Source organism: Chionomys nivalis, chromosome 4, assembly GCF_950005125.1.
Source record: "Chionomys nivalis chromosome 4, mChiNiv1.1, whole genome shotgun sequence".
Lineage (NCBI taxonomy): Eukaryota > Metazoa > Chordata > Mammalia > Rodentia > Cricetidae > Chionomys > Chionomys nivalis.
Window position 1 is genome coordinate 119,453,333 of NC_080089.1, and position 27,861 is coordinate 119,481,193.

The following is a 27,861-nucleotide window of genomic DNA, read 5'->3' on the forward strand; positions in this document are numbered from 1 at the left end:
GTATATCCCCAGGGTCTATAGTTAGAGATGGTTGTAAGTCAGTATGGGTGCTGGGAATTGAACTCATAAAGATCTGCCTGCCTCTGCCTCCTGAGTGCTAGAATTAAAAGTATGTTGCTACCACCCAATAGCTAGTTTTGTTTGTTTGTTTGTTTTTCAAGGCAGGGTTTTTGTGTGTAGCTTTGGAGCCTGTCATTGAACTAGCTCTTGAGGACCAGGCTGGCCTCGAACTCACAGAGATCCACCTGCCGCTGCCTCCCAAGTGCTGGGATTAAAGGCATGCGCCACCACCTCCCAGCTGTTTGTTTGTTAATATATGCATTTGAAGTAATGAAATTCCCTCTTATCACTAAGTTTATCTCTTAAATTCTGGTATATTGGATACACCATTTTCTCCTGTTTCTTTGTATGACTGACTTTTCTTAAGAATTAGTCTTCGATTGTTACAATGTAGTGACACTGGAGTCATTCTCCTTCCAGAGCCAGTTGTGCTTTCTTTTGTTGTTTTGGTTTTTTGATTGTTAAAAATTATAGCGATGCAGTTTTCCAGACTCTCGCAAAGATTTTCCTCACTGTATATGCTTAATGAAGGTTCTTTTTTAATGTTTGGCTAATGTTTTGGCAGACTTTATTGTTGGGGTCTGGTGCCAGCCAGGACCCTAAATTATTTCTCCAGACCAGAGGGGAGGCGAGGGATTAAAGACACAACTCACATGACTTTATCAGGAGGGAGATTCTCAGTGATCCCTCATGAAATCCTGAGTTCACATCCTGAAAATTCCTCTGCGTTTATTCTCCAAACAGTGTTATATACCAAAACATAAACTGAGGGGGGAATTAATTAGCATTCTGTCTCCTAGGTGACCAGGTGAATGGTTGTGGTCACGTCCACACCTGCCTGTGCCAACTCTGTCACAGGCTGAATTAACATCTCTTTTCAGGCATCCTCCAAATTACAAAGAAGGAGCAGAACAACATCCTGATCCTTTGTTAGGGATGTGACCACCTCCTGGGCAACAGGTGCAAACTGTGGCCTGGGATTCTGGTCACCATACCATGTGGAAATATGGGCCTACTTCATTGAATTCTAGGAATTGGAAAAAGACAAAATAACAAAAGAACAACCCACCCTCTATTCTTTGCCAGCTGGCTCTGTACTGAGACAGCACAGTTTACCAGTTTTCTCATTTCTCTTAATCTGATATTTCCTCAACCTCAGCACCCCCTCCCAGGGTACCCCCAGCTGACTTCTGCCAGAGTGGGCTCTGACAGCCAGCCAGGCATGTTTGAAGGCCAAAGAGCAGGGGGTGATGTTTTGTTGTATTAGGATTTTTCTAGACATGTTTCTTACCCGAGTATGGAGATAGTTTTCTCAAGTCTTTCATATATCCTGCTGCTTTTGATGTCCTTATTTTCTAAGGAGCGTCACTTGGTTTGTTCAGACTTTAGGTGGTCTATTTTATGTCTCTGTCCAGAAAGAAGCTCTTGACCCAGGTATCCATTGGCTAATAGTTCAGGTGTAGCTTTTAAATCAGTCCATTGTTTTTGGACCTTCATTCAGTTATACAATATAGAGATAATTTAGTTCTTCAGGTGTGTATAGTTATATTTAACACAGGATCTGGTCTTATACTGGTTTGATGAAGGGAACTAAAAACAAGATTTCTATTGTTTACCACAAATCATCACCCTGTATGGTGGAGGAGGAAGGACAAAATGCTTCAAAGACTTCCTACAGTTTAGAAGGTGACTTTTTCTTGATGGATATTTTGTTGGTTGCTGTAAACTTTGATTGCTTTTCCAAAGTTGGTTCAGATGACCTCCTTTTCTTTTTAGTGTTTCTGTGCCAGAATGAAAGCTTAACCTTTCCTTGTTAATTTCCTGGTGTCACTCACTATATGAATAGAAAGTCATGGCTTTTTAATTTTTTTACAGGTGAACCACAAGGGATCAGAGAAACCACTTGAGCAAGCGTTTGCAAAAATGGTATCATCCTTGGGTAGTGGGATGATCAGGTACCATACCAGTTGTCTGTTGTAGACCCTTCAAGTCTCATGTGCACTGTGTGTATGAATACAAGTCATATGCTACTTATATTTCATCTTGCATTTTAGAAGAATGTGTATGTATCATGTGGAGTGCCCATGGAGGCTAGATGTAAGCAACCCACTATGGATGCAGTTACTGAAGACGGCTCACCCTCTGAGAGAGCAGCAAGTGTTCAGTACCAGTTCAAAACATAATTTTCTTTTTGGCTGGTTTTAAATTTTCTCTGATATATTTTATATTACAGAGTATCCTTATGGTCAGATTTTGATTTTAATTCCTGGTTAAAATCTTTTCATCAAGGTTTTGCAAAGCAGTGGCCTATTAGGTCACAAATACATGTTTTTGAGCTGGACCAGTTTAACACTATAGTGACCTCATCTGGAACAGTATCTTTGCCTGTCCAGTTAGTCACAGGTGGTAGTTTAGATATGCTGTGTGATGGTTGGCTTAGAGCAGGGCTACAGCTGGTAATTCTGGCCAGAGCACTCGGAATAACTTACAGTGCTGCTTTTTTATTTTTATTTTTTTATATTTCATAACGTTTATTATCTGTCATGGATATGACTGCAAATGTATACAAACAAAGTATGAAAAGATTAAATTCTGAGCATTATTGCATTTTATCTCAATACCTTCAAATAACATATACATATTAGTGACAAAAGTTGAAGATTAAAGAGATGTACCCTTCTATAGCTACTGAGTAAAATTTTACTCTAACCATGAGTCACACATTGTTTCAGAAAAAATATGTAACAAAATATGCATCCACTATTTTAGCAGAGTGACAAAAGCCCCTGATTTTCAAGCTCAAGTTTCTGTTCAAAATGAACATTTCTCATGTTTGCATTTATTTCTATGCGCTTCTGAAAAGCAGCCAATGGCATAAGCAGAAATGTTAATATTCCAAGAGAACAGCTGCTGTCAGGCTATTTCTGGATTATCTGCTTGTTGGAAGATTATTTTTTCTTTTTTTTTAAGTTTTATTTATTTATTAAAAATTTCCGCCTCCTCCCATCCTTCCCACTCCCCCCACTCTCTATCCCCCTTCCTTTCCAGTCCTAAGAGCAGTCAGGGTTTCCTGCCCTGTGGGAAGTCCAAGGTCCTCCCCCCTCCATCCAGGTCTAGGAAGGTGAGCATCCAAACAGACTAGTCTCCCACAAGGCCAGTCCATACAGTAGAATCAAAACTCAGTGCCATTGTACTTGGCTTCTCAGTCAGCCCTCATTGTCAGCCACATTCAGAGTCCGGTTTGATCACATGCTCCATCAGTCCCAGTCCAGCTGGCCTTGGTGAGCTCCCATTAGATCAGTTCCATTGTCTCAGTGGGTGGATGCACCCCTCGTGGTCCTGACTTCCTTGCTCATGTTCTCTGTCCTTCTGCTCCTCATTTGGACCTTGGGAGCTCAGTCCAGTGCTCCATTGTGGGTCTCTGTCTCTATCTCCATCCATCGCTGGATGAAGGTTCTACGGTGATAAGCAAGATATTCATCAGTGTGGCTATAGGATAAAGTTAGTACAGGCCCCCTCTCTCCTCTGCTGCCCACGGGACTAGTTGGGGAAATTGCCTTGGCCACCTGGGAACCGCTGTTTTTTTATTTTAAGATTTATTTATTATATATGTGTTCTGCCTGCATGTGTGCATACACCCCACAAGAGGGCACTAGATGATTATAGATGGTTGTGAGCCACCCTGTGGTTGCTGGGAATTAAACTCAGGATCTCTGAACCATCTCTCCATCCCAGTGCTACTTTCTTCTTCTTTTCATTTTACATTCCAACCACAGTTCTACCTCCCTCCCTCCCCTCCTCCCCTTTCCCCCACAACCCCCATCCATCCTGTGGGGAGTTAACTAAGCCTGACTGACATATTGAGTTGAGGTAGGGCCAAGTCCCTCCCTACTGCGTCAAGGCTGAGCAAGGTATCCCACCATAGGGATGGGCTCCAAAAAGCCAATTTATGCACTAGGAATAAATCCTGGTCCCACAAATAGATCAAGCCACAGAGCTGTCACTCACATTCAGAGGGCCTACTTCGGTCCCATACAGGCTCCCCAGCTGTAAGTCCGGAGAGTTCATGAGCTCTCACTAGCTCGGGTCAGCTGTCTGTGGGTTTCCCCCTCAGGTAAAATCTCTCCTCCCTTACTTCTACTGGACTCTGGAAACTCACCCCAGTACCGTTACTGGATGTAGGTTCTGTGGTCACAACTAGGGTAGTCACCAATCTGATTACAGGAGAAGGCCAGATCAGGCACCCTCTCCATTGTCGCTAGGAGTCTTAGCTGGGGTCGTCCTTGTGGATTCCTGGCGGTTTCCCTAGCACCAGGTTTCTCCTTAATGGCTCCCTCTATCAAGACATCTCTTTCTTTGTTTTCCTTCTCTGTCCCTCCCCCAACTTGACCATACCGTTCCCTCATGTTCTCGCCCCTCCACAGTTTACCCCAGAGTTCTTATCTGTTTTCCCTGGGGCCGCCCATGCATGTCCCTCTTAGGGTCCTTCTTGTTTCCTAGCTTCTCTGGGGCTGTGGATTGTAGTCTGGCTAGCCTTTGCTTTATGTCTAATATCCTAGTGCTAAAAAGTTGCCTTCTAAAATGCCTTACTTGCTTCCTGTCATTGGCCCACAGTATTTTAGTGCTAATTTTTGAGGGTTACCTTTCTCTCTTGAGATAACCATTAGATGGTAGAGCCTCTTCCGTGCTAGAAGCCCACACTGTCTGCACTGTCACTCTTCCCACCATCCTGCTTGTGGTTCCTAGGCAGGAAGTTGGGGTGTGTGCCCCAGTCTTCTCCATTGATGTCGGAGCTTGGCTAAGGGAAAGGTGACAAGTAGTCGGCCATCTTCACATTTCGGTGCCATTAAACTTTAGAGTTGTATTTCTTTTTTTTCCATTATTTTATTGATTTTATTGAGCTCTGAATTTTTCTCTGCTCCCCTCCCTATAGAATTATATTTCTTAAATATTAGGTGATTGTAAAGGGTTCATTATAAATTGACAGAATTTTTATGCATATACCTGTATGATGTAGATATTGGTAAAGAAAAGCGATTTGAGGGGACAACAGTGGCCGGGGGGGGGGGGGGGGGGATCTGGACAGTCGCTAACACTGTAGAGATTGTCCTGCCTCCCTGCACCTCTTAACAACCCCTAGTGCACAACAGACACCCAGCCTAATCACTATGGACTGAGCTGAGTTTCAGTGCTTTGAGCATATTGATCTGGGAAATGGTAAGAAGAAAGCACATTCCACATTTTTTATACACAGGAATAGAAAATAAATACATGCTAGGTAGTGAGTTGAGTTGTACCTCTTGAAGTGTATACGTCCCATCTGCTTCATTAGCATTTGCTGCTCTCCTCTGTTTTTATTTGCAGGCCCCTAGAATAACGTGAAAATAAAATTTATCTTATAATAATTTTAATTTATATATGAGCATGGAAAGTGTATGTGTAGAATAGTGGAGAGTTGTGTGCGTGGTAGTTGTAAACAGAGACTGCTCTGTCTCACCCAGTCCTACTGCATCGGTTTCTCTCTGCCCGCTGGTCCCCGCAGCAACTTATAACCTCTCAAGAGGCATAATATTAATTGTAATTGTTTGGCCAATGGCTTAGGCATATTACTGACTAGCTCTCTTAATTAAATTAATCCATTTCTACGAATCTATGTATCGCCGCATGGCTGTGGCTTACTGGTCGTGCCCTGGCATATTACTCCTTTAACAGCTACATGGTGTCTCTGTTCTTTGATGGCTGGCTCGCATTCCTCTCAATTCTGCCCTTGTTCTCCTGTATATCTGTTTGGGTTTCCTGCCTAGCTATATTCTGTCTTGCTATAGGCCAAAGCAGCTTTAATTATCAACCAATAGGAACAACATATATTCACAGTGTACAGAAGGACATCCCACCTCAAATAGTAGTAGTTGTGTGTATGTATAATAGTAGTAGTAGTAGTAGTTGTGTGTGTATATAATAGTGGTAGTTGTGTGTGTGTATATAATAGTGGTAGTAGTTGTGTGTGTATATAATAGTGGTAGTTTTTGTGTGTGTATATAATAGTGGTAGTAGTTGTGTGTGTATATAATAGTGGTAGTTGTGTGTGTGTATATAATAGTGGTAGTAGTTGTGTGTGTATATAATAGTGGTAGTTGTTGTGTGTGTATATAATAGTGGTAGTTGTTGTGTGTGTATATAATAGTGGTAGTTTTTGTGTGTGTATATAATAGTGGTAGTAGTTGTGTGTGTATATAATAGTAGTTGTTGTGTGTGTATATAATAGTGGTAGTAGTTGTGTGTGTATATAATAGTGGTAGTTGTGTGTGTGTATATAATAGTGGTAGTTGTTGTGTGTGTATATAATAGTGGTTGTTGTGTGTGTATATAATAGTAGTGGTAGTTGTGTGTCTATAGAATAGTGGTAGTTGTGTGTGTATATAATAGTAGTGGTAGTTGTGTGTCTATAGAATAGTGGTAGTTGTGTGTGTCTATATAATAGTGGTAGTAGTTGTGTGTCTATATAATAGTGGTAGTTGTTGTGTGTGTATATAATAGTGGTAGTTGTGTGTGTATATAATAGTAGTGGTAGTTGTGTGTGTATATAATAGTGGTAGTAGTTGTGTGTGTATATAATAGTGGTAGTAGTTGTGTGTGTATATAATAGTGGTAGTTGTGTGTGTATATAATAGTAGTAGTTGTGTGTGTATATAATAGTGGTAGTTGTGTGTCTATAGAATAGTGGTAGTTGTGTGTCTATATAATAGTGGTAGTTGTTGTGTGTGTATATAATAGTAGTAGTTGTGTGTGTATATAATGTAGTTGTTTGTGTGAGTAAAAGTCGTGTCTGCGTGTGTGAATAGTGGTAGTAGTAGGGAAGTGTGCATGTATGGTTAGTAGTAGTTGTTGTTTTAATAAGTCTAGAATGAAGGAGGCTCTGTATTCATAAGTATTATGCATGTTCACATATAAAAAAGAATCACCTTAATAGGTTTATTAGTAGAAGGAAATTGAATGGTCTTATCAGTTTCTGAGTATGTGGGGTTTTAAAAATTTTTTTTATTTTTTTGGTAGGTACATTGCCTTTGACTTCCATAAGGAATGTAAAAACATGAGATGGGACCGACTGAGTATTTTGTTGGATCAAGTAGCAGAAATACAGGATGAATTAAGGTAAGGCATGTTACTTCTTCAGAGAGGTAAGGGGGAAGAGAGCTGTGCATGCTGATCTTATTATGTTATTTAGCAGATTTGTGAAGCCGTTTCACTGGGCTATCAGTACTTACACATGCTGTTTTATATTTTAATTTTCTGCATTGGTGAGTGTTGTTGATTGAAGAATAACTGAATTCTTACATATGGGCCAACGTCAGGAATATTCATAATATTTTCCTATTTTTACATAGTTGCACTTGGTTTACTATTTTGGTTTTAGTGGTCTGTCATTTTATCACAAGCTTTCTCTTAGGAGCCTTTGTCATGACATTTTTCAGTGTCTTCTCTGCAGCTTTTTAGATCACAACATAGCTTTAATTAGATGCTTCCTAACATGTGGAGTGTCTGGGTCCTTTCCTTGCTTGGAAAGACTGTGCTACAAGTGGTTCTCTTCAGATGAGTAATGTGCATCTTTTTACATGTCTTCAAATTTTGCCTATATAAAGATTCTTCAGTGTAGGATTATTGGAGTAAAAGATTTGAACATTTTTATGGTGCTTTTTGAATGTGTTTGCTACATATTTCGATGTGCTCACAGAAATCATAACATATAGGGAGAACTGTGAAGTGTTGCCATAGAAACCAACCATGTTTCCTAAGGTGCTTTAACATGATTACTTCAGCCATGTCCCAACATATCAGGGGTTAATGGTTTCTCCAAAATTCCTATCAGAATCTCCTGAGTTACAAAAAAAAAAAAAAAAAAAAAAAAAAGATCTGTGTTGCTTCAGCCATTCATATTCCCATTTGGTCTAGAAAAATGAAATATGCCTACTGTGCACTCCATCTGACCTTGTGATTTATGGTTTTACTAAGGTCACCCCATGAAACCTGTGTTTTAAGAGCTCTGTTGCTGGTATGTTTAGTGTACTTTGGTCTGAGAGTGCTCACACAAATGTGTTTCAGTTATTTTTTAGTAGACTCTGCCGGCAAGGTGGTGACGAACCAGGAAGGAGCTTTCCGCAGCAACTGCATGGACTGTCTAGATAGAACAAACGTGATCCAGAGTTTACTAGCGCGACGCTCCCTTCAGGCCCAGCTGCAGGTGAATTTTACTTTCTTGAAATTTTTTTTATTTTTCGGTTTTTCGAGGCATTGTTTCTCTGTAGCTTTGGAGCCTGTCCTGGAATGAGCTCTTGTAGACCAGGATGGCCTCGAACTTCCGGAGATCCACCTGTCTCTGCCTCCTGAGGGCTGGAATTAAAGGCATATGCCCCTACTCCCCCCACCCCCGCCACCAGCAACTTTCTTGAATCTTTTATTGAAAAAAAATACATATGTACTAAAAAAAATTGAAAAGAACCTTTGAAAACCAGCAACAAAAAATACTCATATTGCCCGCACATTAACCTGACTTTTTTATTTTTGTACCTTGCCATCATTGGTATATACAAGTTTTCTTTACCTACCATCAGAGCACAGATGTGGTCCCTAGTTTGCCATTTGGCTTTAGTATTTATGCAATCATAATTTTAATAGTTTACTTTGAACTATAATTTATTAAGCCATTTACATTACTATATTTTGGGGCCTTTAATACTATAGAGACTGTATCTTTTTAATATTATTAACTTGAATTATTTCCTTTGGGTTTTTGTTTCCTTTCCAATTGCTTTGATTCATTAAACTGACAAAATCAATTTAGGGAGCAAAGGTTTACTCTAGTTCACAATTCCAGTGCAGTCCATCACTCTGAAGTGTTATGTGAGTGCATTACTGGGGAGACATGAACAAATGTGTTTTACTCCAGATGGGGGATCCACAACAGACCATTGCAGTCCAGCTTAGTGAATAGGAGCAAAAATAACTCAAACACAACTTATTACCTAAATCCTCGACTAACAGGTGATGGCTCATGAAACTGGAAACCTGGAGGTACTGCATGACTTGCAGGCATCCTGGTGGTTTTGAGGGTATCTTAGCAATCCTTAGCATTTTCATAAATTGGGGAGGGCGGGACCTAGTGTTATCTGGTCATTTCAGGGACTTGCTAAGCTTCTGAGTTGTTTACTTCCATAGTCATCAGGAGCTTTCCTGTAAGATGGAATGTTTTATCTCGGAGGAAATTGTTACACAACATGAAGATGTCAAAGAATCAGGATCCTGAAGCAGCCGGTCACACCCATAGTCAAGTTGCCGTCTTGCTAGTGCTCAGCTCACTTTCCCCTTTTCACAAAGCAGGACATGTCTTGTGGTTCTATTGCTGTGAAGAGACACTGTGACCACGGCAACTTTTTTTTTTAAATATTTATTTATTTATTATGTATACAATATTCTGTCTGTGTGTATGTCTGCAGGCCAGAAGAGGGCACCAGACCTCATTACAGATGGTTGTGAGCCACCATGTGGTTGCTGGGAATTGAACTCAGGACCTTTGGAAGAGCAGTCAGTGCTCTTAACCACTGAGCCATCTCTCCAGCCCCCCACGGCAACTCTTATAAAGGAAAACATTTAGTTGAGATGGAGGCTTAGGGTTTTAGAGGTTTAGTCCATCGTCAGGGTAGAGAGCGTGGCGGTTGAGGGTGTGGCAGTGTGCAGTATGGCTGCATGAAGGCAGACATGGTGCTGAAGAAGGAGTCGAGGAGTCTACATCTTGATCCACGGGCAGCAGGAAGTGAACTGAGATAATTGGGTGTGACTTGAGCATATATGAGACCTCAAAGCCCACCTTCACAGTGACACATTTCTGCCAGCATGGCCATACCTAGTCTAGTCCAACAAAGCTACACCTCCCAATGATGCCATTCCCTGTGAGCATATGGGGCCAGTTACACTCCGACTCCCACTGGACACAAAGGGGTGGTGCTGCTCACCTCCCAGCTGAAATCAAGTAGTGCCTACAGATTAGCACATAGTCATCTTAATCTAGACAACCCCTCGTTGAGACTCTTCCCAGGTGACTCTAGATTGTGTTGAGTTGATAATTTAACTATAGTTGGGATAATTCCTAGAAGTGGAATTAAAAATTAAAGAGAAATATATTACTTTTTAAGAGGGCCCTTATTTCTGTTGTCAGCAATGAACAAGTGAATCCATCCCATTGAACTCCAGCTGTTTAAGATATTCCTTTTCATTTGTTTTGCTTTTTGTTTCTGAGGCAGGGTCACTCTGTAGCACACGTAGACTTGTAGCTCCCCATTCCCCTGCCTCAGCCTCCTGAATTCTGGGATTACAGACCTGTGCTACTACATCCAACTTTTTTTTAATTTAGTAGTAAATTACAAAGTTTATATTTTTTATCAAGATTATTTTGAAGAGTATAGCTCAGTCAGTAGAGTGCTTTCTTAGTGTGAATGAAGCATTATTCAATCCCACAGAAACTGGATATGGTAACACATGCTATAATCACAGCATTTGGAAGTGGAAGAGGAGGATCCAGGCCACCTTGGGCTTTATGAAATCCTGTCTCCAAAAAAAAATGTTTTTATTTTAATATATTTGAATATATTGTTCTGATAAGAGATGTTAACTTCTTGGATAAACTTTTCTGGTATAATTCTTTATCATTAAGATTGTGGTAAGGAGAAAAATAGGCGCAAACAACTTCTGTATGTATATGCAATTTTATTTTATTTTATTTTTTTTTTTTTTTTTGGTTTTTTGAGACAGGGTTTCTCTGTGGTTTTGGAGTCTGTCCTGGAACTAGCTCTTGTAGACCAGGCTGGTCTCGAACTCACAGAGATCCGCCTGTCTCTGCCTCCCGAGTGCTGGGATTAAAGGCGTGCGCCACCACTGCCCGGCTGTATATGCAATTTTAAATATGAACAAAGAGCCTAGATTTCTAAATCACATTGGCATTTGTTGTGAAGGAAAAGTATGTTCCAAATGTCTAGATAATTTATAAGTATTCAGCTTTTTTTCACATTTTTTTGACCAAGGAAATTTTGGTGTCTGCTTTAGAAAGAATTATTCTTGAGTTGTAAAGCAGTTGTGTCAAAGGAGGGACAAGCAATCTCTAGTTTGTCTGTCAGTCTATTGAAGAGACCAGTTATCATGTTCAATAGAAATGGGTTAGGAATGGTTTGGTCCCATGCTAACTAAACAGAGCCTATCGAATTAGGTTATTTAATCTATGTTACATGCTGAATACAGTTTGATGAGACATAATGAACTTCAGAGCATCTTTGGGCAGGAGTCTCTGAGGTGGCCTTGTCAGATGGTATGGGAACTCTCCCACTGTGTTTTTCCCTCCAGTAGGGGCAGTTTTTGCTCAGCTAAAAGCTGCTGAGAGTGTTGAGATTTTGTTTCAAATCATGAACTCTCTGAACCACTTCAGATACTACCTCACTGCCTCTTGCCAAGGATGGCAGGGCTTCTCAATATACTGCTGGTAGACTTCAAAGAGTAGTCCTTAGGGAAGAATTCAGGGGCTCAGCTACCTTGGAAATTTTATTAAAAGAGCACACATGTATATAATAAACTCATGTGTGGGTGCACATGTGTATAATAAACTCGTGTGTGGGTACAGTTTTGGTGAAGATGCATATGTAGCATTGAGTAAGACTTCAGTGACTTAGATGTGGAAGCCTGGGCTGGTGAGTGGTGAGGAAGGCAGAAGGGTACAGGGTATGGCAGGGAAGGAGGAGTAACAATGTAGTCTCTTAGCAGGTTTCACGTTACCTTTTCCTCCTTCTGAGTATCATCTCACTATTATCCCCGTTGTTCTGGGACTTAAGGGAATGTGTGTAGAGGATCTTCCTACAGTCTGTGGTGGGTGGACCAGAGCTCTAAAAGCTGAAGCTCACCTGTGCTTTGCACCGGCAGGAAAAGAACCCATGATAAAATTTGGGGAATGTTGCCTTATCTTTCTAAATCAGGTCTGCTAAAGTCTTATCACTCTTAAATACGGGTGTGATTCTTTTTCTAGAGATTAGGAGTTTTGCATGTGGGACAAAAGCTTGAAGAACAAGATGAATTCGAGAAGACTTACAAAAATGGTAGGTAATTTCTTAATAGGAGCAAAGTTGTTCAAATTTTGAAATTAATATTTTGTATTAATAATATTTTGTATTTTAGTTGGCACCTTAATCACTTTCAACTGTTTTTTTTTTTTTTTTCCCCAAAGCTTGGGCTGATAATGCTAATGCTTGTGCCAAACAGTATGCAGGAACCGGTGCCTTGAAGACTGACTTTACAAGGTAAGCCACTTTTAACTTGTGTTCTGCACTAGTGGCTTATAGTAGTAATGGTTTCTAGAGTTCCGTGGTCAGCTTTCAGGAACAGTTCTGTAAACCAGGCTTCTGTGCCTCACTGGGGGGGTCTTAGCCCCGTGGGGTAGTCTGATGCACAGAGCTTTGAAGGCTCCTGCTTCTCCAACATCGCTGTGCATCCTAATCACCATTTTGATCTCACAGTTTGAGGCATAGCCTGTGAGCTGCACCTGTGCAAAGCCCCCAGACCATGTTCTTGCTCGAGGTGCTCGTTTGCTCGAGTGCCTTGGGTTTTCTCTGTAACACTGTAAAGATTTGCTGGGAGCAAATGTTCCTAGTTGTGTTGTTTAATACCTCTTAACATGGGCTGTACTTCTTTTCATAGTTCTTGTTTTTGAAGCTAAAACTTTCACTTTCTTGTGTCTACTTGGTAATGTTTTAGAGAATACAAGTGACCCTCTTATCAATGGATTGTATCTATGGATTGAGCCAGCCACTGATCAAAGTGTTCAGAAGATGTATTTGTGTCTGTACTGAGCACGTGCAGTTTTTTCAATATCATTATTAACTGAACAATACAGGCTAATAGCTGTTTGCCTTGCACTTACATTGTATTAGACATCGTAAGTAACTTAGAATAAGGGGGTATGAATAGGATATGTGGAAACACTGTACCTTTTTATATGAGGGACTTGAACATCTGTATGAAATATCTAGTAGAGTTCTTTATAGATACAAGGGACAACTATGTATGTTTCTTAGGCCTTCTAGAGACTTCTTTGTGAAATGTCTATTTTCAGGGATAATTTTTAATATCTTTACTGCTCATGTATTTTTTATAACAGCCAATGTTCATAAAACTTAGAATTTAGTATGCATGCATATAATTTAAAATTGGACCTTTCTTAACCAGAACTGGAAAAAGAACTCGGCTGGGACTTATAATGGATGGCTTCAACTCTTTATTACGGTATTACAAGAACAACTTTTCTGATGGATTTAGACAAGTAAGTTTGTATTTGATGGCTGTTTTTTGTGGGAGGCACTGAATGGTTTTATCTTTCTATTATTGCTCAGTGTTGTCAAATCAAATTTAGAGAGTTGACAGTTTCTTTCTTTTCAAGGATTCCATAGACTTATTTCTTGGAAACTATTCAGTGGATGAATTAGAATCTCATAGTCCTTTAAGTGTTCCGAGGGATTGGAAATTCCTGGCAGTAAGTAATTTATGATTTTTCAGGATTGGAAGAATTGTATCTGACGATGTAGGAAGCACCTCTGCTGAAACATGGCATGCTGTTTCCCCCAAAGAGGAGACCAGAGTACAGAGAAAATAACGAGTATTTGCTCTCTTTTGTGACTCTGCTGTACATCCCTTTGTGTAAGAGCACATAAGGAACTGTGGAGGAGTAGAAGAACTTCAGTCTTCTTATGACCAGGGAATTGCTAGAGATGAATTTGTAAATGAAAGAGGCAAAGTGTGTTTGGGATATTTGCTTTTCTTTTCTCCTTTGAGAAAAAAGACTTTACAGCTTTTCTGGGGTCTTATGTCAGATGAAAAAATTCCCTGGATGGAAGGGAGGTCTGTTGTCCTGAAAGATAGTTTCCCGGATTTGGAGCAGAACCATGCTTCCTTAGATCTCACAACTTTACCAGTATAAAGATTTAGGTCACTGTGCTTGAACCCATAAATAGTGGTGTTTGATTAAATCTCGTGTATATAAGCTTGCAGAAGTTTTCTTTTCCAGTCTAGGTGGACATGGATGATTTTATAGCCTCTAATTATTCCTAAAAAGCTGTGTCTTTCACTTGTATTTTTCAGTTGCCCATCATCATGGTTGTTGCCTTTTCAATGTGTATTATCTGTTTGCTTATGGCTGGTAAGTGTGCTCTTGTTTCATATTCTTTATATCACTTTTGAGATGGGTCTTACTGTTTAGATCTTGATGGCCTAAAATTTGCTGTGTAGACCAAGCTGACCTTAAACAAAAAACGATCTGCCTACCGCTGCCTCCTGAGTGTTGGGATTAAAGGTGTGTGCCGTAAATTTGCCTTGTTACGTTTATCTTTTAGAATGTTGAACTTGGTTGTTCATCTTCGGTGTTGAGTCCACTCAGTACTGGTTTACTTAAGTTTAATGAGTGTTTGATAATTGGATTTTGTTTGTGGTAGTGGTGATTCTTTAAAATCTTTTAAATTAGTATACAGGCTATCTGATATCATTAGATATATCGTAACAAAATATCTTAGCGATTCTCTTTCTCCCCTGATCTCCTTCTGCTTTAATTACTGTTATTATCACATGCGGGTGCACATGTAGAAGTCAGGGAACAACTTTGTGGAATTCTTTTTCTACTTTGACATCCAGGGATCAAACTCAGGTTGCTAGGCTTGCAAAACAAGTACTTTACCTACTAAGCTATTTGACTGGCCCTGTTTTTTAACTTAAGGTTTTTATAGTTTTTTTCTTGTTACCAAATCATCATATAATAATTATAGAGAACATAATTAGGCAAAAATAAAAACTAAAGTTGTTCTGTCTTCTCGAGATAAGCTACCTCTTGATAATGGAGTATGCGGCTTATGTAAGGCCTTGCATGCAGCGATGCATATGTAGAGGTCATCCATGTTTGTACGACAAGGGCCTTTACCCACTGAGCGATTTTGCTGGCCCTTAGTCATATTTTGATGTTTGTTTCTTCAGACAGGTTCTCTATTTAGCTCTGGCTATCCTGAAACTTCTATGTAGACAACTATCTTGATGGCATCCTGCAGATGCTGTTCCCCAGCCTCCTGTGTCCTTTTGTTCCTGGCTTTCCATAGCACTCTCTGCACTTGTCTTCTGGCCTGTTCCTCATTAAAGTCATGAATATCAAAAAAAAAAAAATTGCTTTTTAGAGGTGGAATACCCTCTTGGTACAACTGGTAAAGCCACCATGTATTTTTCTGCACAGAATGATTTTCTGTCTTTACCACCCAATCATCAGATTTTTGGAGAGACCATTCTGTTCATTGTTTTGTCTGTGCTGTAGTAAACTCTCACCTCCTTAGTCTCTAATACTGTCAGTGTGTACTTCTTAGGAGGAGGCTTGGTGCCATGCGTCTCTGTCCTCAACAGAGCTGAGCACTAGAGTTTGTGGAGTAGGGGGAAGAAGCCACAGTAACCTGACATCCTGCAAAGAGCCAGACAGTGAACATTTTTGTCTCTGTAGTATATTCTTTGTCCTTCTAAAAATGCAAAACCCATTCTTACTTACAGTAAAAATAGGATAAGGGTATAGGAATTGCTTACAGTAATGATTGTGGTTCTATGTCAGGTTTTATGTCAGGAAAGAAAAAGGGACAAATCTAGTCAGTGTGTGCTGGTTGCTCAGGCCAACAACTGGTTTTAGCCACTCCCTGGATTTTGTCTTAGAAAACACTGCCCAGTGGGTGCCTGTTTCCTGGAGTCACTCCTGTTTATGAGTTTTTTGTTTTCTATGCTCAGCACTAGTTAAAGAACTTGTGAAGGGATAAGAAAAGTTAATCCCGCATTAGTCAGAACTCAGTAATTTGGTGCTCAGTGGTGAAGAGCACTGGCTCTTCCAGAGGACCAGGTTCAAGTCCCTAACCACATAGCACTTAAAACCCTCTGAAATTCCAGTCTCAGGGGATCTGATGCCCTCTTCTGGTCTCTGTGGGCACTATAAGCATGCACAGATATACCCATGACAGCAAACACTCATAAGAAAAATAAAATCTCAAATTTTTTTTTTTTTTTTTTTTTTTTTTTTTTTTTTGGTTTTTCGAGACAGGGTTTCTCTGTGGTTTTGGAGCCTGTCCTGGAACTAGCTCTTGTAGACCAGGCTGGTCTCGAACTCTCAAATATTCTTTTAAGAAAGAAAAGTTAATTCCAAGATCTTGGCCTGAGTGAAGTGGAGGATTCTTCTGGGAAGTGTCCAGCAGCTTGTAGGAAGCTCTATTCTTGGCCTGGAAAGAAGCACAGGGGCACAGCGCTTGCTTAGAGCGCTTGAGGTTCTGGTTCAGGCCTGTCCTGGTTAGTTTTTGTTGTTCTGTTTCATTTTATTTTTTCCAACTTGGTACAAGCTAGCGTCACCTAGGAAGAGTGAACATCACTTGAGAAAATTTCTCCACCACATTGGCCTGTAGGGAAGTCTGTGGGGCATTTTCTGGATTAATGATTGATGTGGGATGGCCTAGCACACTGTAGGCACGCCATCCCTGGGCGAGTGGTCCTGGGTTTTTTATATATATATTAATGCAAGCTGAGCAAGCCATGGAGAGTAGTCTAATAAGAAGCATCCCTCCATGGTCTCTAATTCCTTCCTCTAGGACTTCCTTCAGTGATGAACTGTAAAGTGTAGGCTAAATAAAGCCTTTTCTTTCCAGGTTCTTTTGATTATGATATTTATCACAGCAATAGAAATCAAACCAGAACAAATTCCCAAATACTAACTTGCCTTCTGCACAACTTTTAAGACTCGGCTATGAAAAATGATGTCAAAATTTAGGAATATTTTTGAATAAAAAGATATTGAATGCTGTGGGTAGTGCATGGGGTAGGGGAGCTGATACCAGCCCTTGCTGTGCTTTCCTAGAAGGAACATCAGTGCACCACAACCTCTGATGTGGTAGGAAGTCCAGAAATGGCTTCCCTCCCTGGAGCAATCTTACTGGCCATTTGATTCTGCATGTGTTTCTCTATAGTTGAGGCCAGCAGGGGCAGAGGAGAGAAGTGTCAGCTCTTTGAAGAGAAAAATAAGTCTTTGCTCCGTGGATGCTGCTAACCTTCATAAACTCACCCAGCAGAGTTGTGTTAAATGCTGTTAAAATATGATTTATACAGTTAATTTAAACATGTAACTTTAACTAAAATACTCATTGTGTAACGTATTTTATAGGTGTTTTGATGATATCACATTGGTCATAGAACTATGATTAATTAAGCTATTAGTTTCTTATGTTAGTAAAGAATTTAATCTCAATGATAATTATGTTTTTTTCCCTGGTCAGTACCCTTAGTGTTGCTGAGAACTTATTACAGAAGCAACAAGTTCTTAGGGTCTCACAGCTGATGGTTTATCAAGCCTTGAAGAGTTGAGATCCCTGGTTTAAACCTTAAGAGGCTCTTGTATTTTTTCCTGTGGACGTGCTAGTAAACTTTGGTGTGAAACTGCTGTACAACTAACAGATCATGCATCAACAATTGATCTCTTTTTAATATCAACAGGTGACACTTGGACAGAAACTCTGGCGTATGTCCTCTTCTGGGGAGTTGCAAGCGTTGGAACATTTTTTATTATTCTTTACAATGGCAAAGATTTTGTTGATGCTCCTAGATTGGTCCAGAAAGAAAAGATAGACTGAATTTGTGTTTGTGGAAAGCGGCTTGGCTTGGAAGATTCCATGATGCAGAACTGGAGTCTTTACTAACCTGCTTTCCACAGCAGTCCCAAGGTCTTCTCAAAGCTCCTCTTGTGGTCTGGGCTGGGTAGTTACTGCTTTGATGAATTCTTTACTGTTGGGATGGTTATATTTATAATTTGAAGCTATACTGTAATTCAAATGTAGCTTAAATTCAGCTCACAGATCAGAAGAAATCTATTCACTGTCAAGTTAATCAAAAGTTCACAGATAAGTAATATATTTTAAAATTTTAACTTCTTTCATTATTTAAGACAGTAAAATTATTTTTCTAGCTCTGTTTCATTATTGTCATTGTAAAGCAGCCACTGTTAGCAAGCATATTTTCCATATATCTTTGGACTTTTCGTAAACGTTTAATAATACGCTAATCCTACGATGTTTATAGAATGTAATGTCTCTTACAGGTATCAAGTAGTTTGATAAGGAGTAATTTCACAGGAAGGAAGAGGAGAATGGGATCTAGCTGCCTCTTGGCTTCAGCAGCTTGAGCTGCCCTCATGCCCCTGCATGAAAAGTTCAGATGTATTTTATCTTTTTTAGAAGGTATAAATGAAATCAAAGAATGTGAAGTCTGTCTCTTATGCTAAAGGTCCAAAGTTGCCTCTTTCTAGGAACTGCTCTATTGCAGAAAGTACACTAGACTGGCCGGCTGCTTCCTCTTCCATATCTGTGGGGACCCTTTTTTTTGTTACTCCTTGAGACATGCAGGCCTCAGAGAGGGTCTACCGCTAGATCTGATTCACACTGGGTCGCAGCTGCTTTTCCATGCATGGTGCTCATGGTGCTCTTGCTTTCTCACGCTGTCAATAAGTGTCTGAAAGTTAGTGCTTCCAGGTAGCCATCGTTCTCCAAATCAAGGACCAACTTTAACTTATGCATAAAACAGACTGAAAACTGCGCTTCAGAAGCTGTGCATAGTTGTAATTGTAAGACAGGTTATATATTAAAATTGTAATTATGAGGTTTAGATATTAGTATATAAAGTAGTATCATTGCACTATCTTAAAGCAATTCAGTTAAACACTGCTATGGTACATCAGTGTTTTTGCTTAAAAATATGTAGAGTTTTCTTCTAATAGTACCTTATGTTGTCCTTAAATATTTCTAAAAGCGCCTTTAACATTACCTTTTTTCAACATTATCTTTTATAAACAATAAGAGTTATTGCTTTTAGAAACTCTGGGAAAATCCTGTGTAGCTTAAAATCAGTCATTAAAACTCACAGTAAGGTAAGTAAGTAGAGCCACCTGTTACGACATGTAAATAAGCATATTTGTTCCAGAGGTGGAATGTTGAAGCCCAGCCATGTCTACTATAATTATTATTCAGATGTCTCTGGGCATTTCACAGTGAACACTTATGTCAACAGCTACAGCAAACACCAAATCTGAACCACTAATGTGGCTACTTTGCAAGGACTAATGTCATTGGGTTAGGCTGCAAATGATCAATGTTTTAGAGCCCTGCAATGATTTTATTTAATTCATGTACTGTACATCCATATGCAAAAATAAAATGCCATATTCTTTCTTAACTACTGTTGGTGTTGTTTCTGTATTTTTATCAGAGGTGGTTTTTTTTTTTTTTTTTAATCTTAAAGCAGTGTTTGGTCACTATAGAAATACGAGTCATTATAAGTAAACAAGGAAACCAATAGCTTCTAAACTGTTTTCCAGTGATGATCACCTAAGACATTTTTATATCTATCATTTTTTATAGATAAAACTAAGACAACCAATTAGTAATATATAACATTTACTGAGGTTTAAGAGTATCTCTACTTCCAAATTATAACTTGTTGCAGGGTGATAAGTATGGGTGGATAGGTGATATAGGTTGCAACTGATAAACAGGAAAATAGTACATATGGAAACGTATTTTCAGGGCTGGGCATGTGGCTCTGTTGGTAGAGCACTTATCTAGTGTGCATGAAACTCTGGGCACAATCCTAGTACTCTAAAAGACCTGGCATGGTGACCCACACCTGTAATCCCAGCACGTCAACAAAATGTGGTAGGTAATTTAGTTAGTGAATGTACTCACTGTGAGAGAAGATAGACCAGCTCTGAATGGCCTCACCATGTTAGTTAACCTATCACTGTAACACGTTGTTCCCACATTCTGGCTTGAAGTAGGCAATGATCGCTTGTATTGTCTGTTTCTCTGCTTCAGGGCTTTCCACAAAGCCACAGTTAAGATTCTACTGAAATCAGGCAGGATCCACTTTCAAGATGACTGTCACTGTTGGCAAAATTGAATTTGTCCCATGTTTGAATTGAACATCCATACTGACTCTGGACTGAAAGCCATTCATGCTGTGGAATATCTTCTAGTACACTGTAAAGATGTCATTCAAATTGGTTTACTAAAATACTGATAGACCAGTAGCCATACAGGAAGTATAGGTGGGGCAACCAAGCTAATGATCATGGGAAAGAGAAGGGCAGGGTCAGGAGTTGTCAGCCAGATGCAGAGGGAGCAGGAGATGAACATGCCGTGGTCATAAAGGTGCTACCACATGGCAGAGCGTAAATAAGGAATGTGGGTTGACTTAAAATGTAAGAGCTAGTTAGTAATAAGCCTGAGTTATTGACCAAACATTTAAAATTCATATTCAGCCTCTTAATGGCTATTTGGGAATTGACAGGTAGGAGAGAAATGTCCAATTAAATTTTACATCATAAGCCAGGCGGTGGTGGCGCATGCCTTTAATCCCAGCACTCGGGAGGCAGAGGTAGGTGGATCTCTGGGAGTTCGAGGCCAGCCTGGTCTACAAGAGTTAGTTCCAGGACAGGCACCAAAGCTACAGAGAAACCCTGTCTCGAAAAACCAAAAAAAAAAAAAAAATTTTTTACATCATAGCCAACAATATTGAGTCTGCAATCAAGATGGAAGTGTTGCCCATCACCTATATTGTATCCTTTGCACTTGAAGTCAGTGGCTGTAGCTCATTCAAGAGGAAGAGATTACACAAAAACATCAGTACCAGGAGATGGGGATCTTTGGGGGAGGTATAGAAAGCATGTGTCCTGTGGTCAGTAGAGAGCACCAGGGAAGGAAGTAATTGGGCTTCTTGGAGAAGGTGGAACTTAACCAGGAAAAAGGTGAGCTGATGTAACGCTGCCTGGCAGGTAAGCGAGAGACTGGTTAAAAAAGTTTGTTTGCTATGTGCTGTTGGCCTTGATTTGCATGGCCTTCTCACTGAGATGAGCAGGAGTGCACCCACCTCCAGATATTTTTATTTTGTGTGTTGCCTGCATGTATGTGCTTCATATGCCTGCCAAGTGCCTAGAGGCTAAAAGAATGTGTCAAAGCACCTAGAGTTAGAGACAGTTGTAGGTACTGGGAACTGAACCTACCCATTGCAAGAAGAGCAAGTACCGTTACCCACCGAGTCATCTGTCCAGCTCTAGCTTCCTTTTGTGTGTGATTGTGTATATATGTGCATGGACCTTATGTGTGTACAGCTGGAGGCCAGAGAAGGGTGTGAGGTACCTGCTATCACCTGCTTTCTTCCTCTGAGACAGAGTCTCACTGGAGTGACAGTCTCATGCATGGCCACTGGGATCCAGTGTCTGCTCCTCATGCTTGCACAGTAAGTGCTGTGACTCATTGAGCCATTGCACCACTCCTCTCACCTATTTATATAGTTCTCGTTGAAGACAGTGTCTCACTATATAGCCCAGATTGTCCCCAAACCTAAGATCCTCTTGCCTCCTAAGTGCTGGGATTTAAAGCCTGTTCCAGCATACCTGAGTTTTCTTTCACCTTTTTGTTGTTGGTGGCTGCTTTAAATTTATAAATTTTGCTTATATGTATTTATGGATCCTTTGAACTCAGTCTTCATTATCAGTGGTTATATCTGGAATCCATGTCAGCTAGTGCCCATTGATGGGAAAAAAAATCTCATTAGGTTTTATTGTGTCACACACTACTTTCTAGATTCGCATCCTCTACCGTTTGAATTGTTTCATCTACAGCTCGTTATTTTCCTCCTCTTCTACCACCAAGGAGTGAGAGTCAAGTCACATGTAAGGTGATAACCGTTAGACTAAACTAAATGGATTTATCAATACATTCAAACTGCTAAAAGAAAGAAATCACCATATCCAGCAAAGTTACACTTCAGTGATGAAGCAAAAAACACTTTCCTCAACAAGAGAAAGCAGAGGAAATTAATCACCATTAGAAGATCCTTCAGGAAATACTGAAAGGTCAGGTGTCTGTAATCCAAGCTCTGGACAGGGTGAAGTCAGGACTGTTTCAACCCAATGTAGCGTTGATTGCTCCTTGAGACTCATACGTACTCCCCTCTGCCATCCTGAGGCAGTGGGTGCATACGGCCCCAGGAATGCCATGTCATGAGGGCAGGCTGAGCCTCCAGGGAACTGTCCCCTCATTCCCTTCCCCATGCTTTTATGTCAGCATGGTGAAGCTGTGGCTGGAGGATCACAGATTCTAGTCTAGCCTAAGATGAACAGGTGCAGACCAAACCTGGGGTCCATAAATACCAAGACTCCATCACAACAACAACAGGAAAGCAAATGATAGAGGTAAATTTGTAAGCCAGTGTATCGTTACTGTAATGGTGGTATGTAAACATTTGATATTTCTAGAACGAAAGCTAAAGGTCGAAATGATGAAAAGTATATGAGTTGAATATTTAACACAAAAGGGTATAAATTCTGGCAACAAAAGTATACATTATGGAAGATTAAAAACTAGTATTTATGGCCAAAGTTAGGTTTCTGTCAGTATGATACAGAGAATTAAATTTTCTTTGCAGATTCAGGAAGCAGAAAGTAAAGTAACTGAGGAACATCTATCTACCTTAGGAAGGAGCTGTAGAACAGCTAGTGCTCATAGTAAGTCCGTGAGAGGTCCGCTTCAGGCCATAGGAAAGTTTGCTCTGCTCTTGAAGTGGCGTGTGACGAAAGTCCCCAGGGCTACCAGAGGGATGCATATGGTAGAGGAGGCTACCAGAAGCCCAGTGACAGCGAGTGCATGTGTGGGGTAGTTCTTGGTAACCACGTGACCCTGCAAGAGCAACAGGAGAAACCTTCACTTGTCTTTTAAAGACTCCAGTCTCCATTCCAGAAAAGGAAGAGAAATGGTGTGAGTTGTATTTAGGTTGACCATGAAATATCCACCCCTTCTTCCCCAGACTTGGGTGTCTATCTTCTCTAGCTGTGCAATTGGACTTTGAAAGGCTCTGGAGCTAATTGGGGAAGTAGGTAATTGGGGGCTGTTCCTTGGGTTATTCGGTCTCTGGAGGCTTCCACTCCATTCTCTGGCCATTTGGGAGTGAAGAAAATCCACTCTGCTGCACATTTTTGTTGCTGTGATAATCTGCCCAGGTCAATAATGTGACTCTGAAACTGACCCAAGTCTTTTTCCTCCCCGCATTATGCCAGGATTTTGGTCGGTATTATAACATGAATGGGAATGTGCCTGTAGACCAGCACTTCATGTGACAATAAGTCTGCACCAAAACCACCCTCACCTTTGAGAGCCATTTCAACATGTAAAGCCCTTATGAAGGAAGAACCAGCATCTCTACAGTGGTGTTCTCCCCATGCGGCATGGCTAACCACTCACAGCCCTGTTCTGCTGTACTACCTGAGCATCTGTGAAACATCCCGAAGTTCCTGTGACCTTCCCACACCACAGCAATGGTTCCCTGTGTTCTGAAGTGGCCATGGGTTCTGCCCTATTCCCCAGCCCTGCAGGAACGTCAGGTACCTGAGTGGCATCCCAGGCTTGGTACTGTAGCGGTCCTGTGATGATATAGTCACTCAGGTAGAAGATAAAGAGGCCAATGATGAGTAGTGGACTCACAAATGCCCACATGGCCTTCCAGTACCAGTTGAGGGAGCGGCCGGTCATGGCCTGAAGGTCACTTTCAAATCTGATTGGACCACAACGAGAGAACATAGGTTTATTCATGCTCTGGAGGGAGGGGGTCCAGTTTGCATGCCCTCGTCCCTTAGGAAGATGCTGTCCTGGTTATTAATGATATGTGAACATGTCCCCGGACCCATCTGGACCTTTCCTTGGTGAGGTGTTGAGGTGAAGGGAAAAGGGCTGAGGTTCCCTGAGGGAGGATGACCATTAAAGAATGTTCATGGGGCATCTCCCTGGTGTGAGCTTTCAGAGGTCCCCAGGTGTGGACCAGAGGCTACTTCCCAAAGAAGAAGAGAGCAGGGTACATCGGGGAGGGAAATGCCAGTCTTCTCAGTCCACAGGGCTAGGGTGGCTGACAATTTTCATATCTAAAATGGGCATGCCCACTGAGGAAAGATGATTTTCGTACGAGCGTGGCCCTGCAGTGTCTCTGCCCCATGAAGAAAGCAGGGTCTGCGGTCTCCTTACCTCTTCAGCCCATATATGTAGCACACAGCTATGGTCTCCACCAGCACAATGAGCAGCAGGGACAGGGTGGCTGCATAGTCATTGAATATGCCAAACCAGTAGTTCCCGGACTCCATGGTGAACACCATACCAATGGCACAGTTGATGAGGCACACCAGACCTGGAACGCAAGATCGCTGCTCATCTCTCTGAGTCTCCCTGCCTCCCATCCCATGCTGTATGCCAGCAGGAGCCACAGGTCCCTAGGTACAACACTTTGGAGGGTAGGTTCATTCATAGGAGCTGTAGGAGCTGCTTGGTAGGGGATGTCAGCTCAAGGAAAAAACAGTTGGGGGCATTTCATACCAGTTTGGGTTGCAGAGACCCAGTCCCAGAGAGGATGTCAAGTGCTGTGTAAAGAGAGTAGCTTCCAGTGGGTAGTTAGAACATGAAGACTAGATGGGGCCTTGTTTTGCCCATCCTGGATGTGGAATTACGGAATTATTGGAGGCTGGCTACAGGGTCCCCTTGTTGGGTAGGATGACAGTGAGGGTATTGAATAGGCATCGTGGCAAAGGCTAGTTCCTTTGCTAACAGCTTCACAGTCATAATGCAAGAAGTGGTGTGTGCTTTTATGATGGTGTATCAGACAGGAGCAGGGGCCGACAACAGCATAGTTGAATGACAGGTTTTGAATGTCAACAGCAGGCCCAGATTATCCCTTCCAATGACTTTCAGGAACAGAGAGAAAAACTAGTAGCATTAGCAGTAGGAACAGGGTTATCTGATTGGGTGTTTATTGCCTGGAGAGTATATGGAAGGAGCTCCTCCTGGTGTGGGAACAGGTCATATGCATTGAAACAAAACCAGATGTGGGCTCTCAAAGCCTGGAGATCTATGAGTGCAGGTTGGTGAGTTGTCACCTATTCCCAAGGGTAGGCTGACTGCCTCATTTCCCTGGGATGTGGTGAGTTCTTAGTCTAGCTCCTAGGGCTGAGAAGCACACTCTTGCAGGAATGAGCACAGCTACACTCCTACAGCCCTTCTGGAGCTGCCTCAGAAACACATGGCTCCTGAGGAAGCCCCTCCACTGGTTGTCTTGCATTTCCCCACCTGCCCATGCCCTGCCTCCACTGCCTGGTGTCCTGACCTGAAATGGCCTCCCTGGGCAGGTAGCTGGAGATGACCTTGATGTCCGTCAGAGGGGTGAGGATGGCCACTGTGTTTCCAAGCATGCTTCCCATACCCAGCACCAGCAGCATGAAGAAGTAGAGCACTGACCACAGCTGGGGCACGTCCATGTTTTTAATAGCCTCAGTGAAGACGATAAAGGCCAGGCCTGTGCCCTGGACAGCCTGGAAGTGGTAAAATGATACCAGTTACATGCCTTGATAGCCTCTTTACACATGTTCAATGTTGGGACCTTGGAGCTGGTCACATAATGATTCTGTTTCCTTTACCTCAGAGCTCAGGTTTGGAGGCTCACCTGGACCGAAGAGAACACACACACACACACTCAATGTGATGAACTTTCTGTCAGTACTGAACCCTGCATTCCCCTTCCTGTCCCAACTTATATTTTAGATAAAATATTACAAAGTCAATCTGGATCTTTGTTTCCAGTGCCAGGACTGAGGAAATGTGGGGATACCTGGCAGGGTTGCCTAGTGGTCACATCCTGTGTTGGTAATCTGCTACAGAAGCTGAGCCTACTTTTTTTAAAAAAAAATTATATTTTATGTGTGAGTGCTGCGTGTGTGCTTTGCATGTATACCTGCATGCCAGAAGAGGGCATCAGATCCTATTATAAATGGTTGTGAGTAACCGTGTGGCTGCCGGGAATTGCACTCAGAACTTCTGGAAGAGTAGCCAGTACTCTTAACCTGAGCCATCTCCCTAACCCTGAGTCTATTAGCTGTGCTTAAAGTCAAATCCCTTTTGACACCAGTAAAGGGTTCGGAGTGGGTGAGTTTAGACTAGCCACAGGACTACTAGAAATTAAGCCATGAACTCATAAGGGTTTACAAAGCCACAGGAAGGCGAGGCATTGTCAGCAAGAATGACAAACATTTAGAACGTCCCTCTTCAAGGGTGACATATGTTTGTCATTCAGACATGCTGTGGATGGTTTGTTGGTTAGGTTTTTTGAGATGAGGTTTCTCTGTGTAACAGCTCTGGCTTCCCTGGAACTCACTCTGTAGACCAGGTTGTCCTCGAACTCACAGAGATCCACCTGTCTCTGCCTCCCGAGCGCTGGGATTACAGGTGTGAGCCACCACTGCTGACTGGACTGAATTCTTAATGTTGAAACTTCTACTCTCAAAGTGACTGTATTTCAGACAAAGCCTTTAGGGAGTCATTAAAGTAAGGCTTAAAAGGTGGCCTCCTAGTCAGTGCTATCACTGATCCTGGAAGCAAAGTTTCACCAGAAGCCAGTCTTCAGAAGTTTGAGAAATACCTGTTGGTTTTGCCACCAATCTCTGAATATTTTTTATAGGGACCTGATGGACTGACATAATCCAGATCAGCTTAATGGTGTACCGATGGTGCTGATCATAAGGACGCACACAACTGTAAATCATAAAATATAGTAAAAGTTGTTTTGTGTGTCGTTCTTACTATTGTCATGGTTTCTGAAAGTGAGGGGACCTTTTTCACCCAGTTGGGATTTTCCCAGAGTCCTAAGAGGCTGGACATTCAGAATCATTAAAGACTGGCCCAAGGCAGTGACATGGTTCATTGTCTCTTGCAAATGAAAATTAAAGATGCTCCCTTTATTAAGAATTATTTTAGAGGACCGGGTGTGGTGGCTCATGACTTTAATTTCATTACCCAAAGGAGGCAAGAGGCAGGCAGATCAAAGCCAGCCTGGTCTACAGAGCAAGTTCTAGGATGGCCAGGGCTACACAGAGAAACCTTGAAACCCTGTCTCCAAAAACCAAAACTATAGGAAAGTGAGAAAATATGAAAAACTGAGAGAAATCCCAAGAGTGGGAAGGATTTCCAAGAGGAAAATCTTGAATTTCTTTTGTCCAGTCTTTTTATAGCACAATGGCAGAGGATGAGTAAAGACTCTGCTGAGATTTTTTAATTCTCTGGGCTATCACAGGTCCACACACTCTGTGCATGTCCTCCTGGCCCAATCAGGGAGACACAGACACAGTTCATCTAGTACCCATGCAGCTAGGGGTGGTTCAAGCCCCTGTATGTCCATCTGTGGCTCCAGCTCTGTTACTGACCTTGACTTTCTATCAGTCATCAGCTGGTATTGCTACCTTAGACTGCAGGTGTCTCAAGTGCTGTTAACTAGACCAGGTATTCTCATATTTACATGACCAGCTTGTATCTTTACCATGGCAGAGAATTAACTACCAGTTTCACCTAGGTGGAATCCTGTTAGGAGAAACCTTCTATCTTCACTTGTAACTTAGTTTTAATTAGCTTCATTAGAAACAAGAATTTATGAAAGAACAACAATGTGTTACCTATGTTCCTCAAGGACTTTGGAGGGGGCAGCCTATCTGCTATTACTGACTCGGTGCCTTTCCCCCTTATCTACCTTGGTTATCTCATACCCACCCATAAGCTCTCCTCTTCATCTTAGTGTTCCAGGCTTTGCTGTCTTGACCCTAATCTTCATTTTAACACTAGCCTCTGTTCTCACTACAACACGTGCAGC

At 41.4% G+C, this 27,861-nt stretch overlaps 2 protein-coding genes across 3 annotated transcripts in view; one reads left to right on the forward strand and one right to left on the reverse strand.

The window, feature by feature from the left end:
* Sacm1l (SAC1 like phosphatidylinositide phosphatase) overlaps positions 1 to 19,365 on the forward strand; it is a 55,527-nt gene extending 36,162 nt beyond the window's left edge. Inside the window, exons 12-20 of the mRNA XM_057768207.1 lie at positions 1,936 to 2,015; positions 7,114 to 7,212; positions 8,161 to 8,299; positions 12,122 to 12,191; positions 12,320 to 12,392; positions 13,318 to 13,411; positions 13,529 to 13,621; positions 14,227 to 14,284; positions 17,635 to 19,365. Coding sequence (XP_057624190.1) covers positions 1,936 to 2,015; positions 7,114 to 7,212; positions 8,161 to 8,299; positions 12,122 to 12,191; positions 12,320 to 12,392; positions 13,318 to 13,411; positions 13,529 to 13,621; positions 14,227 to 14,284; positions 17,635 to 17,771 — 843 coding nt within the window. The 3' untranslated portion in view covers positions 17,772 to 19,365. The remainder of the gene's footprint in view (positions 1 to 1,935; positions 2,016 to 7,113; positions 7,213 to 8,160; positions 8,300 to 12,121; positions 12,192 to 12,319; positions 12,393 to 13,317; positions 13,412 to 13,528; positions 13,622 to 14,226; positions 14,285 to 17,634) is intronic.
* Positions 19,366 to 22,666: 3,301 nt separating this feature from the next.
* Slc6a20 (solute carrier family 6 member 20) overlaps positions 22,667 to 27,861 on the reverse strand; it is a 30,335-nt gene continuing 25,140 nt past the window's right edge. For both annotated transcript variants that reach the window (XM_057767949.1, XM_057767948.1), the window contains exons 8-11: positions 25,333 to 25,537; positions 24,204 to 24,363; positions 23,574 to 23,739; positions 22,667 to 22,868 (exon numbers count right to left, since the gene is read on the reverse strand). In XM_057767949.1, coding sequence (XP_057623932.1) covers positions 22,719 to 22,868; positions 23,574 to 23,739; positions 24,204 to 24,363; positions 25,333 to 25,537 — 681 coding nt within the window. In that variant the 3' untranslated portion in view covers positions 22,667 to 22,718. The remainder of the gene's footprint in view (positions 22,869 to 23,573; positions 23,740 to 24,203; positions 24,364 to 25,332; positions 25,538 to 27,861) is intronic.